Genomic DNA, 13,192 nt, shown 5'->3' on the forward strand with positions numbered 1-13,192 from the left:
TTTAAAAAAAATTTTCCCCAACATTTACTACAGACCAAGTGCTACTCTTAAGTGCTTTTGCATGTGTTCCCTCATTGAATTCTCTCAACAACCCCAGATGATGGATAGTATTCTTATCATCCTTGAGGCTATCTCTGGGTGTAGAGCCTAAATGTGGCTGCTTTGTGAACCCAAATCTGGGCTCAACCAGTGTGCCTCTGCGTTTCCGGTTGGCCGAAAGTGGGATGGAGTATGACAGAAGAGAGAAGTGAAGGGTGGAGAGGAGGTGAGAAAGCTGGGAGGGAGAGCACTTGTTGCATGTATTCAAAACGCAGCATCTTCTTAACCCCTCACCACCACAAAGTTCACGGAGTTCAGATGAGTAGACAAACTTGTTTTTCAGCCAAAGATTATTTTTCTAACTGTTCTTTGAAGTGTTGTCAGGAAGTACTCATTTTGAATCTATATCAAGCCAGTCCTGAATTCCTGCCTGAACACAATCTGTCCTGCCTCTGTATATTCTTGCCGTTGTAACCAGTCGGTACCTAGGGAGAAGCTAAAAGCCTTGTCACAAATGCCTGACACTTCTTTGGCTAGTACACAAAGAATGGTCATGACCATCTAATGATTTGAAACCCTGCTTGGTTTCATTATAGCCTATCTGATGAGTTCTGATTTATTTATCATGAATTGAACATCTTTCTTTTTGTGCTACTGTATCAAACAGTATAACTGTCCACAGTACATTTAGAATCTGAAATGTCTGATACTCCAAAGGCCTTCAGGAGTGTTAAAATATTATGCAAAGGAGCATCCTACTCAGTGGTGCCGGCTTTACTGTAAAAAGGCAAACTTTCTACGTTTTGAGGACAGATATTCAGGTATAAATAGACTCTAGCATATGTTTGCTAGGGCGGCTGTAACAAAGTACCACAAACTAGGTGGCTTAAAATAACAGAAATTTATTCTCCAGTTCTGGAGGCAGAAGTCTGAAATCAAGGTGTCAGCAGGGCCGTGTTCTCTCTGAAGGCACTAGGGAAAAATCTATTCCATGCTTAGCTTCTGGTGTAGCAGACAGTCTTTGATGTTCATTGACTGGTGGCTGTGTCACTTCAGTCCCTGCCTTCACTGTCCCATGACTTTTTCCCCATTTGACTGTGTCTCTCTTTTCTTATAAGGAAGCCATATTGGCTTAGAGTCTATCTTAATTCATTGTGACCTCATCTTACCTTGATATCATCTGCAGAGACCCTGTTTCCAAATGCTGTCACATTCATTGGAGCTGGGGGCTAAGGCTTTAATGAATCTTTTTTGTGGGACACGGTTCAACACTTAACAGCCATGGTTTAGTCTTGGAATGTGTACATGAAATTCACAGAAATCCTGTTTTCCTCGTTTCTCTAATTTTGATGTGGTATTAAGTGTCTTTCCCTCTGCCCCCTTTTGTTTTACAGCGAAAATGGGCTGGACTTTCTATTGGACAAGAAATAGAAGGTAGGTATATTTTTTAGCTATCTGAGATAGATTCTCTTTACAATTTTCTCATAGAGATCTGCGCAGTTTTCTTTTCATCCATGTTACAGTTAGGTGTATGAGAATGGAAAGTAAGTAGTTAGTTACTCTGTCTACTTGTTATATGTCTGGGTATTCCTGGGAAAGGAACAGTCACATATTCATAGCTCACAGAAAAAGTGCAAGGTAAATTTTTGCACAAATTACCTTTAAGAGCACTGTGTAAAAGTGCTGAGACAGAACAGGAGTGGAGAAATTGATTGGAGACTGGATAATTAGCCAGAGAAATCTTTCCAGCACTGGAGTTTTGAGCATGATTATGAAGTAGGAGAAAAGCATGACATGATAGTGACAAGGAACAAAGGCTCTTCAGATGAGAAATAAAACAAAAGGCACTGGGATGGGAGCAAGCAAATTATAGGCATCGCTCATAAGTGTGTTCGGTTGAAAAGTTTTGCATGAATGGGTTGTATTAAGTGATGAGAGGTGGAGTACGCAGTTAGTGGGCGGCCTGGAAATACATACTGAAATTTTTGGATTTTACACAAACACACTTAGAAGTCTTGAATAAGCCCATCAAAATCCTACCTTTAGAGATGAGTTCTCATGTCATTGTGGAGTATATAGCAAGGAGTGGGAAGAATACAGGAGTGAAGGACAATTGCTGGGAGGTTATTTGACTTGCCTGGAATTAAGCTGAATAGGACTTTGTGAAATTATGGCTATGGAAAAAATTTTTTAAAGTTGAAATTTTGTTAAAGAGGAATAATTGGTTTTACATGGTGATTCCATTTTACTGTATACTGAGATGTATTTTCTAATGTCTTTGTTTAAAAAGATAAATCAGGTTTAGGGTAAGGAGAAGAAAGGGTGGCAGTACTTAAGAAAACTGTGGACTTTTAAAATGTGTTATAAAGTCATCATAGTTCATTAGGGAAGGATATGGAAAGCAATTTATGACTTAAGGGAAAAAAAAAAGACTAAGCCACTTGTGGTTTATAAACCAAAGAGCTAAGTGAAAACTGGCATTGTTTCTTAGTCATTGTGGCAAAGTTGGGGAAATGAAGTGTGAGTCGCTTTTAAGACCTAAAAAAATTCATATTATGGAAAGGTTACAAAAACAATACAGAGATATCTTCTAAAAGATACCATTTGACTCTAATCTATACAATAGTTAATCTTTATATTCTGCCTTCCTCTTTCTCCTCTCATTTTGTAATTAATTGCTTCCTTTTTTTTTTCAAGTTTTAAGTCTTTTTTTTTTTTTTTAGTGGAAGAAGCAACTTTTTAAAAGTTGAAATATAATTGATATATTACATTATATTAGTTTCAAGTATGCATGCCTGCTAAGTCACTTCAGTCCTGTCCGACTCCATGCAACCCTATGGACTGTAACCTGCCAGGCTCCTCTGTCCATGGGGATTCTCCAGGCAAGAATACTGGAGTGGGTTGCCCTGCCCCCCTCTAGGGGATCTTCCAGATCCAGGGATCAAACCCTCGTCTCTTGTGTCTCCTGCACTGGCAGTCAGGTTCTTTACCACTAGCACCACCCTGATGCTGGGAAAGATTGAAGGCAGGAGGAGAAGGGGACGACAGAGGATGAGATGGTTGGATGGCATCACTGACTCGATGGACATGAGTTTGAGCAAGCTCTAGGAGTTGGTGAAGGACAGGGAAGCCTGGCGTGCTGCAGTCCATGGGGTTACAAAGAGTCGGACACAACTGAGCGACTGAACTGAACCACCTGACATAATGATTTGATATTTATATACATTGTGAAATGCTTACCACAATAAATCTAGTTAACATCTGTCACAAGATTTTTTTTCTTGTGATAACAACTCGTAAGGTCTACTCTATTAGCAACATTCAAGTGTGCAGTACAGTATTACTAACTATAGTCACCATGCTGTGCATGTTGGTTCATTTCTTTCTATGGTATTTACATGCTGTGCTGTGCCGTGCTTAGTTGCTTCAGTCGTGGTCAACTCTTTGCCATGTCATGGACTGTGGCCCACCAGGCTCCTCTGCCCATGGGGATTCACTAGGCAAGAATACTGGAGTGGGTTGCCATGCCCTCCTCCAGGATTTACATGCTATTCTTCCACAAATGACCCCATATTTGTTTTAGTCTCAGTTCTACAATAAATCTCTTAAATGATCATGATCAGTCCTTTTGCCAGTTTCTACTTGGTTGGATAAAACCTATCCTCTAGTAGATTCTTCCAGGAAGTATATATGTGTACGGTGTTTCCTAAGTTCTTGGATATTCAAACTTTTTTCTTTTATATCTTTGATGCCTTTAAGGGAAACTTAGTTGGATATAAAATTTTTGGCTTTTCTTTCCTTGAATTTCTTGAAAATACTGTATCACATTGCCTTATTTTGTATCAAACTGTTGAGAAATCTGATGCCAGTCTTATTTTCTTACCTTTATAAATAATTTGATTTTTTTGCCTGGGAGCCCTGAGGGGTTTTCTGTCTTTAAATTCAAATATCCTTATTAGAATATTGCTTGGAATTGGTCATTCTGGGTCAACAACTCAGCTATACAATAATGTGTAGATTTAAATTTTGTCTATTTCCAGAAGATTTTCTTAGGTTTTTGGTTTAAAATATTCGTTCTGACTGAATTGTTTTGTCTTCTCCAGGGCTCTAATTATATATGTATTTTAGGCCTTATCTCTCTTACATCTCAGCTGCTTTCTCTCTATTCTTTGTAAATGCTTTATTTTTATTATCTTAGTTGTTTTCTTGTCTTCATTCACTGCCTCTTTAATTAAATATTAACTTGAATCTATTCTTCCATGGACACTTTGTAATATATTATTCACTTCTGAGTAATTTTATTTTTCCTAGATTTCTTTCCTGTGTTTGATAAATTCATTGCATTTCTTTTATTAATATTTGTCTGTTTCTGTTCTTAGTTTTTAATCTTCTGACTTTAGGTGTTTTGTTATATGTCTAAGTACTTGTTTGAGGATACTTAATTTAGTTTAAAATGTTATGTATATTTTCTATTTCATAATTGATCTTTTTAGAGAAGACAGCTGAAATGCTGCAATATTTTGTTATTTGTTATGTTTTCTTTACAGTAACTTTGTGGAATTATTATTTGTTTTGTTTCATATGATTTTGTAGGCAAAATTATTAGTGCAAGAGCATTCTTTCCTGTTAGTGTAGAGAAGGGCAGTTTCTTTAATAATGGTGAGGTGGGGTAGGTAGAAAGGTTGGTTGGCATAGCTTATTTCTGTTTGGTTTCTGTGTGATCCCTAATTTTCCTCTCTTACTGTCTTCTTTCCTTTATTGCCATGTCTTGAAGGGTACCACCCTTTCTCTGTTTGTCTGATTCTTTCCAGTGATTCTTTGATGTTACTACTTCCAGTTCTACTTACTTTCAGGTCCTTTCTGGGTACCTAGCGTCTTGGATTACCAAGTCCCAAACCTGTGTATAGTGTTTTGGCTTTTGCTATTAGACTTTCTCTTTTGAGGGGTGATTTTTGTTTGCATTTTCCCTATGTACTGCTTTTCCTTCTTTTTTTCCACAGTGGGAGCTCTGTCTAATCTTGTTACATATTTCTCTATTTTCAAGTAATTTGAGTTTTGTGATATTCTATGTCTCTTAGTAATGCTGACGGTGTGGACTGTGCGTAGCATTATTTGTTCTCCTTGCTGTTCCCACAGAGTTTTAGGAGGATGTGTGGGAATGTTCAGATTCACATTCAGATCCTCTGGATCCAAGCTTGGAGATATTCAAAGATACATTTACTTTAAACTGGTTGAAAGAAAGCAATTACTTAAAGCAGTTGCCTGGAACACATTATGAGCCTAGTCTCTGTAGTCAAGATGCCCGAGAAGAGAAGTTGGTAAAGTGGAAGGAGAGAGTATCCTCTTTCTCATTTAGGAACTTGGCAACTTACTGTTTGTTTGTTTTTTTCTGAATCAGAAGGAACTTAAATATTGGGATTATCTTTATTTGGTCTTTTCTTTGTGGAAGTAGGGTTAAAGATAAAATTTTTCGCCTAGGGGTGAAAATAAAGGAAATTAGATACAGATAACTGGTAGTGAATGTTGGAGAATTAGTGCTTTCTAAACTTGCCTCACAGAAATACCTGGGGAGTTCTGTTTTTTTTTTTTTTTTTTTTTTTTAAAGATTCTCAGGCCCCTTCCTTGGGGAGTCTAATTCATGAATCTGTGTTTTTAACAATCACCCTTAAATAGTTGTTATCAGTCACATTTTTGGGAACATTGACATAAGTGATTCCCTTAACTGTCACCTCCTCACTTGAAAGCATAGCACGAAGCTGAGACAGTGCAGGAGTTCGGCAACAAAGGGAAGTAGGTCAGTGCGTGAAGCCAGGGTTCCCTGTTTGTGGACACTGTCAGAGATAAAAATGAACACTTGTTAAATCTAATGAGAAGACCAATGTGTATGAGGCTTAGGTTTCTAATTTTCTTAAACTTACTTTTCTAAATATGAATGTTCTTAAGTTTTAATGCAGATAAATTCTGTTGTGAAAAAGAAAATTCAAGATGAAATGAAAAAATGTGTTTTGTGGCCTTAAATTGTGTTTAAAGCATTCTCCTGCTACCAGAAATGCTTACCTTGAATGTGAAATCAGTTCTTTAAAAAGGCAAATCAAACAGACCTAATTGGCAGAATTATAAAACTTAAGTGTTCAGATGGGACTAAGGTGGAGTAAGCTTGAGGTAAGGAAGGGTTTGGGGGCCTGATTGTTGTCATGATGTAGCATAAAGGTACAAAGCTTTTCAGTGTAAGTAGCTGCTGCTGCTGCTAAGTCGCTTCAGTCATGTCAAACCCTGTGCGACCCCATAGACAGCAGTCCACCAGGCTCCTCCATCCTTGGGATTCTCCAGGCAAGAACACTGGAGTGGGTTGCCATTTCCTTCTCCAGTGCATGAAAATGGAAAGTGGAAGTGAAGTCGCTCAGTTGTGTCCGACTCTTAGCGACCCCATGGACTGCAGCCTACCAGGCTCCTCTGCCCATGGGATTTTCCAGGCAAGAAAACTGGAGTGGGGTGCCATTGTCTTCTCCGAGTGTAAGTAGAGGTGTAGGCAAAGAGAGAATAGGAAGTTTGGTATGAAGGGGAGTGTTTATTCAAGGATTCTAAAACAGGAGTTCTGTCTGTAAGCAGAATTTTTTAGTCAGGTCAGTGATTTTAGTTCTCAGACTAAATCTTCTACAAGAATCATTTAGTTTTCTCTCTGGAAGTACCATGTTTTAAGTATTGCAGACTGATGTTCATTCAGTTAACACGTTTTTTTGAACCTGTCTTTGTAATGCCTGTTCAAAGCACTGGCTATAATTTTTTGTTTATAAATTAATCTTAGATGTTAAATTACTATTGGTCAGAATATAAACATTCTTAACCTTTTGGCCCTTTGCTCCTTGTTGAAACCCTCAGGGCATCTGTCCCTTTGGGGGCTGATGATGGTGCTGACCATGGTGCTGCCTGTGAAACTGTCCATGGTACTGCCATAGCATTTGAAATTGTAACAACTTGGTCTTTTCTATTTAGGAACATTGACCTTAAATTAAGATGCATTTGAAAACTATAGTCGGTATTGATGATATTTTAATACGTATTCAAATTTCTTGGTATAAGAATGGTTCAAACACCTGTACATATCCATGCATATATATATATACACACACATGGTGATGCTATGAAATTGTTTTGGAGTCTTTAATGCACAAAATTGTGTTATACTGTGCAGCCCTTTCTGAATTATACTTTTTTCACTCAATATTATGTTTTAATGGACCATTCATCTTTATTAAATATATATCAGATTTTAATTTTAAGTGCTACACATTATTCTACATTATGACTATGCCACATTTTATTCATCATTTCCTGACTGATAATCATTTTTAAAATGTTTGACTATTAGAAATAATGCTGCAATGAACCTCCCTGTAACTTTCTTTTTAGACACATGTTTAAGAGTCTTCTGGGGACAGACCCCTGGAAATGAGATTGTTGATCAACTTATTTATTTTCCATTAATAATTCATCCTATAAATATTTCTTATGGAGAAACAACTAAGCTGTCTTATGAAAATCACTCAGAATGTAATCTGTACTTCCTAGGAAGGACACAAAAAGAACACAACATGCAGAAGTGGAGGCCAGAGAGTATTCTGAAACTCTCAGCTGAGATTTGGGCTTATATTTGATCTTCAGCAAATTTTCCAACCCTCCATCCTGGCTTTCTTTGTTATTTTGCTTTTGAAAACATATATCAAATATGTGTGTCCCCTTTATGATGGCAGACCAAAATACGAAAATATGATTAATCAAGCAATTTCATTCAAAGGATTTACAAAAAATCCTTGTACGTAACTCAATACTAGACTCAGCTAGTCTGTAAAAAATAAGTTGAGAACAGAAATTGGGCATGAAAGGACCATAAAGGTTTATCTAGCCCAGTCTTATTTTATAGGTGTGACAAATCAAGGCACAGAAAGTTTTTTACATTCGTCCATTTACTAATAGACTGAAATGCAGTTTCCAGAGTCCTTTTGTTTTGCCTCTTTTGTTACTAGTATGGAAAGTATAGATGTTTTGCTGCTATTGTTTCATTTAAACAGTTCGTGAATATATTAAGCATCCTGCTAACACCATTGTTTGTTTGCTGTGCTCAGTCATGTCTGACTCTTTGCGACCCCATGGACTGTAGCCCACCAGGCTTCTCTGTTCTTGAAATTTCCCAGGCTAAAATACTGGAGTGGGTTGCCATTTTCTCCTCCTTGGGATTTTCTCAACCTAGGGATTGAACCCACATCTCTGGCATCTTCTGCATTGGCAGGCAGATTCTTTACCACTGAGTCACCTGGGAAGCCCACAGACACTATTAGGTGCTGTTAATACAAAAATGAGCTAAAGGTCTGGTCTTTGTCCTGTTATGCATGTAGAACTTACTGAGGTTCCCTGAAATCATAAGTGCTCAGTAAATATTTCTGTAGTATTAAAAAAAGAAATGTCAAAGTCTTGAGTTGCTCTGGAGGAAACCCCTCTAGTAAACATTTTTTTCTCAAAGGTTTTTTTGGTTTTGTTTTGGTTTTTGTTTTGGTCCTACACTCTTAATTTGCTAAAGCAAGAGTCCACACACCTCTGACCTTAGCTCTTTCTTGTGTCAAGCAAAAGTCTTGTTTGGAAACAGCATGGTATGCTGTCTCCACCAGGATTTCCCATTCTGTCACTTCATCCTCTGCTTAATGAGGAGGAGGAAGATGGAGAGGCTATATGGGGACAGCTGTGATTTCCCCAGAACAGTCAGGTGAGGGGTAAAAGTACAGGAGATTGCTGTTTAGTATGTTCCAATTAAGTCAGGGGGAAGAACATCTCTAGTGGTTATTATTGTGTTTAAAAAATATCGGTGCCTTATGTATCCCTTCAATGAACGTCATGAAAAATCCCCCTTTGGTCACGTTCTAATTCATTTATGTGAAACTTTTAGTTACTTGAAGCACAGCAAGCATTTGGTGTCTCTGTGATTAAAAAAAAATGCTCCTTTGTTTCCTCCCTAGTGTCCTTATATACCTTTGACAAAGCCAAGCAGTGTATTGGCACTATGACCATCGAGATTGATTTCCTGCAGAAAAAAAGTATCGACTCCAACCCATATGATACTGACAAGATGGCCGCAGAATTTATTCAGCAGTTCAACAACCAGGCATTCTCAGTGGGTCAACAGGTAGTTTTAAACTTTCTTTCATTTAGAGACATTCTAATCTCTGTACTTGTCCAAAATTAATTGTTTTTTAAAAGCTGAGAGGAGCTTTGCATATGAACAGCTATATCTAAGGTGAGTGATAAAAAGTGAGGGAAATATATTTGCTGAATCTCTAGCAGACTGTTTAGAAAAATTATAAAATTAGGTTACAGTGTCATGTATAAGGACAGCAGCTTTTCTTTCTGTAAATTTGGGAACACTGTAGACATGTATTTCAAATTTCTTTTCTTGTCATGGGACATTTGTCTGGGGATGTCTTTCTGTTTTCCTGATGTATTTCTGTAGAAAAGTAATTCTTAACTTTTTTGGTTATGAGCTTCTTTGAGAATCTTAAGAAAATTACATGTAAATATATATTCAGTTTTTTATGGAGCTTTTGAAGCCCAGATTTTCTCTTCTTAAAAATAATATTGCTTATAAAGAAGATGAGGGTCATATATACAATGGAATATTACTGAGCCATAAAAAAGTGAAATAATGCCATTTGTAGCAACAATGATGAACCTGGAGATTATCATATTGACTGAGTGAAGTGAATCAGATAGAGAAAAACATATCCTGTGATGTCACTCTTATGTGGAATTTAATTTTAAAAAAGAAGGAAACTTATATACAAAACAGAAAAGACTTACAGCTATTGAAAGCAAACTTACAATTACCTAAAGGGAAACATTAGGGGAGGGATAAATCAGAAGCTTGGGGTGAACACACACACACACGCACACACACACACACACACACACACACACCCCCACTATATTTAAAATAGATAACCAACACAGACCTACTGTATAGCACAGGGAACTGTACCCAATATTTTGTAATAATCAATATGAGAAAAGAATCTAAAATAAAATGAATATGTGTATAATTGAATCACTTGGCTGTACACCTGAAGCTAACACAACAGGGTAAGTCAACTATAGTCCAATAGAATAAAAGAAAAAAGTGATCCTGTTTATTATTACTCCCTTCTTTGGACTTCAGTTAGTACATTGTTTGGTCTCCTAAGAAGAAATTCTGTGTTTTGTTTTGTTTTTTATTTTACCTAAAAAAATGTGTGAGTTCATAAATTATTATTTGTCTTTCTACATAAATAATCTCTGCTCTTTTGACCTTACCATTCCATTTGTCTTTTTTTCTGTGACTTTTCTGAATCATTAACTCCTTCCTCCTCCCATAGCTCCACAGCAGCTGTTCTCAAACTGTGGCCTTGAGGCCCTTTCAGGGGGTTTGTGAGGTCAAATCTAATATCAAAACATTTTTTAAAAAGGGTGTTATGTGCCCATTTCATCTTATTCTCTCACAAGTGGAGTTGTGCATAGTTACACTGCGTGCTGAGGCAAACATGAATGCTGAGTGGTCTTCCATTAAGCAAGAAATTAGAGATTTGCAGAAATGTCACAGTGCCTCTCTTCCCACTTATGTTTTATACCTTGGGAAATTGAAATATTTTAAAATAAATTATAACTGTTATTTGTTAATATATAATGTACTTAATTATTGTTTTTTTAAATTAATAAATTTTCTTGTTCTAATTTCTAATACAGTGAATATCAACAGATTATTACAATCCATATAAACAAAATTTGGGGGTTTACAAATATAAAAGGATTCTGAGCCCAAAAAGTTTGAAAATTCCAGCTTTATAGTGTTCTGATCTCTTATGAGTTACATAGACTGTCCTTGTGTCTCTCCTGTGGGAAGGCCTGTAAAATGGAAGAAATGGCAGAAGGAAGGGCCTGTGGAAATGAGTGGAGTGTATTACCTGGAAAGACGAGACTCTTAAGGATTTGGTTAACCCATATATCGTAATATCAAACTTTCACAATTGAAAACTTGAGTTACTGATAGACAGGAAAAGGACACAGAACACATATTACTGTTTCTAAGAGTACTGGAATTGGAATGAACCTCAGAGGTTATCTTGTCTAACCTCCTCATTTTGCACATGAGGAATTTTATTTAGGTCCAGAGACGACCTGTGAGCTGCCCTGTGTAGCTGAGACAAGAACCTGCTAGTCAGTTGATCCATTCATTAACAAATACTTATTGAACACCTAGTACGAGTTCAGTAAATACTATTTTAGGCCCTGTAGATCTTTGGTGAATAAGACAGACACAGTTCCTACCTTTGTAGAGCTTCGTTTCTAGTTGGGAAAGACAGAAAATAAGAAAGAAATGCCATGTACTGTTAATGTCAGTCAAATGGGATGATGCACTAGAGATCCGCTGGGCTGCTACTTGGAATTAGATGGATTGAGGCGGCTCCCCAGGGTGATAGGTAGCTGACAATTTGTTGATTTACCTGCCCATTGCTTTTTGGGCTTCACCATAGCCCTTCTGGATTCCTACAGTTTCTGATAGTTGTGCTCAAATTGCCTAACTAAAACTTCATTGTTTTTAACCTTCTCCTTTAGCTTTTGTATTTTAATAGAAAATGCCTTGGTATTTGTAATAATTTAAAACCCAGTGACATGCAAACGTCTACAAACCCACGAAAGAAAATCCTCCATAATACAGAGAAGAAATAAATATCTTAAATCATTCTTCTTAGTATTTATTCCCATTCTTGGTAATTAGTAGTGGCAGGATTGACAGTCAGCCTTGTTTATTGTATTTTTGTTGTACCCCGGTATCTCAATGAGGGCCTAGCTTGTAGAAGGCACTTAATAAATATTTGGTGAGTGAACGAGCATTCAGAAGCTGTCTCTGCACTCGCATGGAAGGCACTTTGTATTGATTGTAGAAAAGCACGATGTTGGAGGCACACAACCGAGGCTTGCATCCTGGCACTGCCATTTGCTGTTACTGTAGGTCCCATTTAACTCCTCTCTGAATCTCAGCATCCTTACTGGTAAAGTAGGACTGATTTTTTGCAAGAGAGTTACTGAGTATTACAGAACATCCTGTAATGTTTGTTTGGCACACAGCAGACACTCAGTAAATGTTAGTTCCTTTCTTATGTGGGTAGTTTGCCTTGTGGAGAAGAGTGATATACAAGAGAAAGCTGCTTGCCTGCGTTTGAAAAACATTGGCGATGATATGAAAATCAAACCATTATATCACGCAGTGATTTTTTTTTCCCCTGTCTTTTCTACATAGCTTGTATTTAGCTTCAATGAAAAGCTTTTTGGCTTACTGGTCAAAGACATTGAAGCCATGGATCCTAGTATCCTCAAGGGAGAGCCTGCAACTGGTAAAAGACAGAAGGTATGCTTTATTTCTGATAATCTGTATGAAGTGCATTGTACAAATTAATATAATTTTCCTAACCATTCTCTCCCTCAGTGATTTATATTATGTACTCTTCTAAGATAGTAGGGAAAATTTGCCTTTAAAGCCAGCATAGTTATTAAAATACAGTATAAAACAGACTCATGTGAAGATCTAATAGTAATTTGAAATAGCTGATAGTTTGAAAAATTTGCTTTGCTCATGGATACTTCATTTCTCTTTTGTTTTTCACCTTGCTTTGAGAAGTCCAGAAATCTGCTGTAAGACTAACTACTAATTATTGTCTTTCTTTATAGATTGAAATAGGGCTGGTTGTTGGAAACAGTCAGGTTGCATTTGAAAAAGCAGAAAATTCATCACTCAATCTTATTGGTAAGATTTACAATTTTTAGAAGATTCTGAGGGACCATCTGTTAATAATGGGCTTCCCTGGTGGCTCAGACAGTAAAGAACCTGCAACGCAGGAGACCTGGATTCAATCCCTGGGTGGGGAAGATCCCCTGGAGGAGGGCCTGACAACCCACTCTAGCATTCTTGCCTGGAGAATCCCCGTGGACAGAGGAAACTGGTGGGCTACAGTCCTTGGGGTGGCAAAGAGTCAGACACGAATGAGCGACTAAGCACAGCACATCTGTTAACAATACGTGACTCTACAGTGATTAAACAGGGAGGGAGAACAGAGACACTTGCCTTGAAAAGGCC

General features: G+C 37.4%; 1 protein-coding gene across 3 annotated transcripts in view; it reads left to right on the forward strand.

Annotated features, from left to right (window-relative positions):
- The window catches only part of NSF (N-ethylmaleimide sensitive factor, vesicle fusing ATPase), a 148,389-nt gene that overhangs the window by 21,555 nt on the left and 113,642 nt on the right, over positions 1–13,192 (forward strand). For all 3 annotated transcript variants that reach the window (XM_025279914.2, XM_044938865.1, XM_025279916.2), the window contains exons 4-7: positions 1,434–1,473; positions 9,048–9,214; positions 12,359–12,466; positions 12,787–12,862. In XM_025279914.2, coding sequence (XP_025135699.1) covers positions 1,434–1,473; positions 9,048–9,214; positions 12,359–12,466; positions 12,787–12,862 — 391 coding nt within the window. The remainder of the gene's footprint in view (positions 1–1,433; positions 1,474–9,047; positions 9,215–12,358; positions 12,467–12,786; positions 12,863–13,192) is intronic.

This window comes from Bubalus bubalis, chromosome 3 (genome assembly GCF_019923935.1).
Source record: "Bubalus bubalis isolate 160015118507 breed Murrah chromosome 3, NDDB_SH_1, whole genome shotgun sequence".
Taxonomy (NCBI): domain Eukaryota; kingdom Metazoa; phylum Chordata; class Mammalia; order Artiodactyla; family Bovidae; genus Bubalus; species Bubalus bubalis.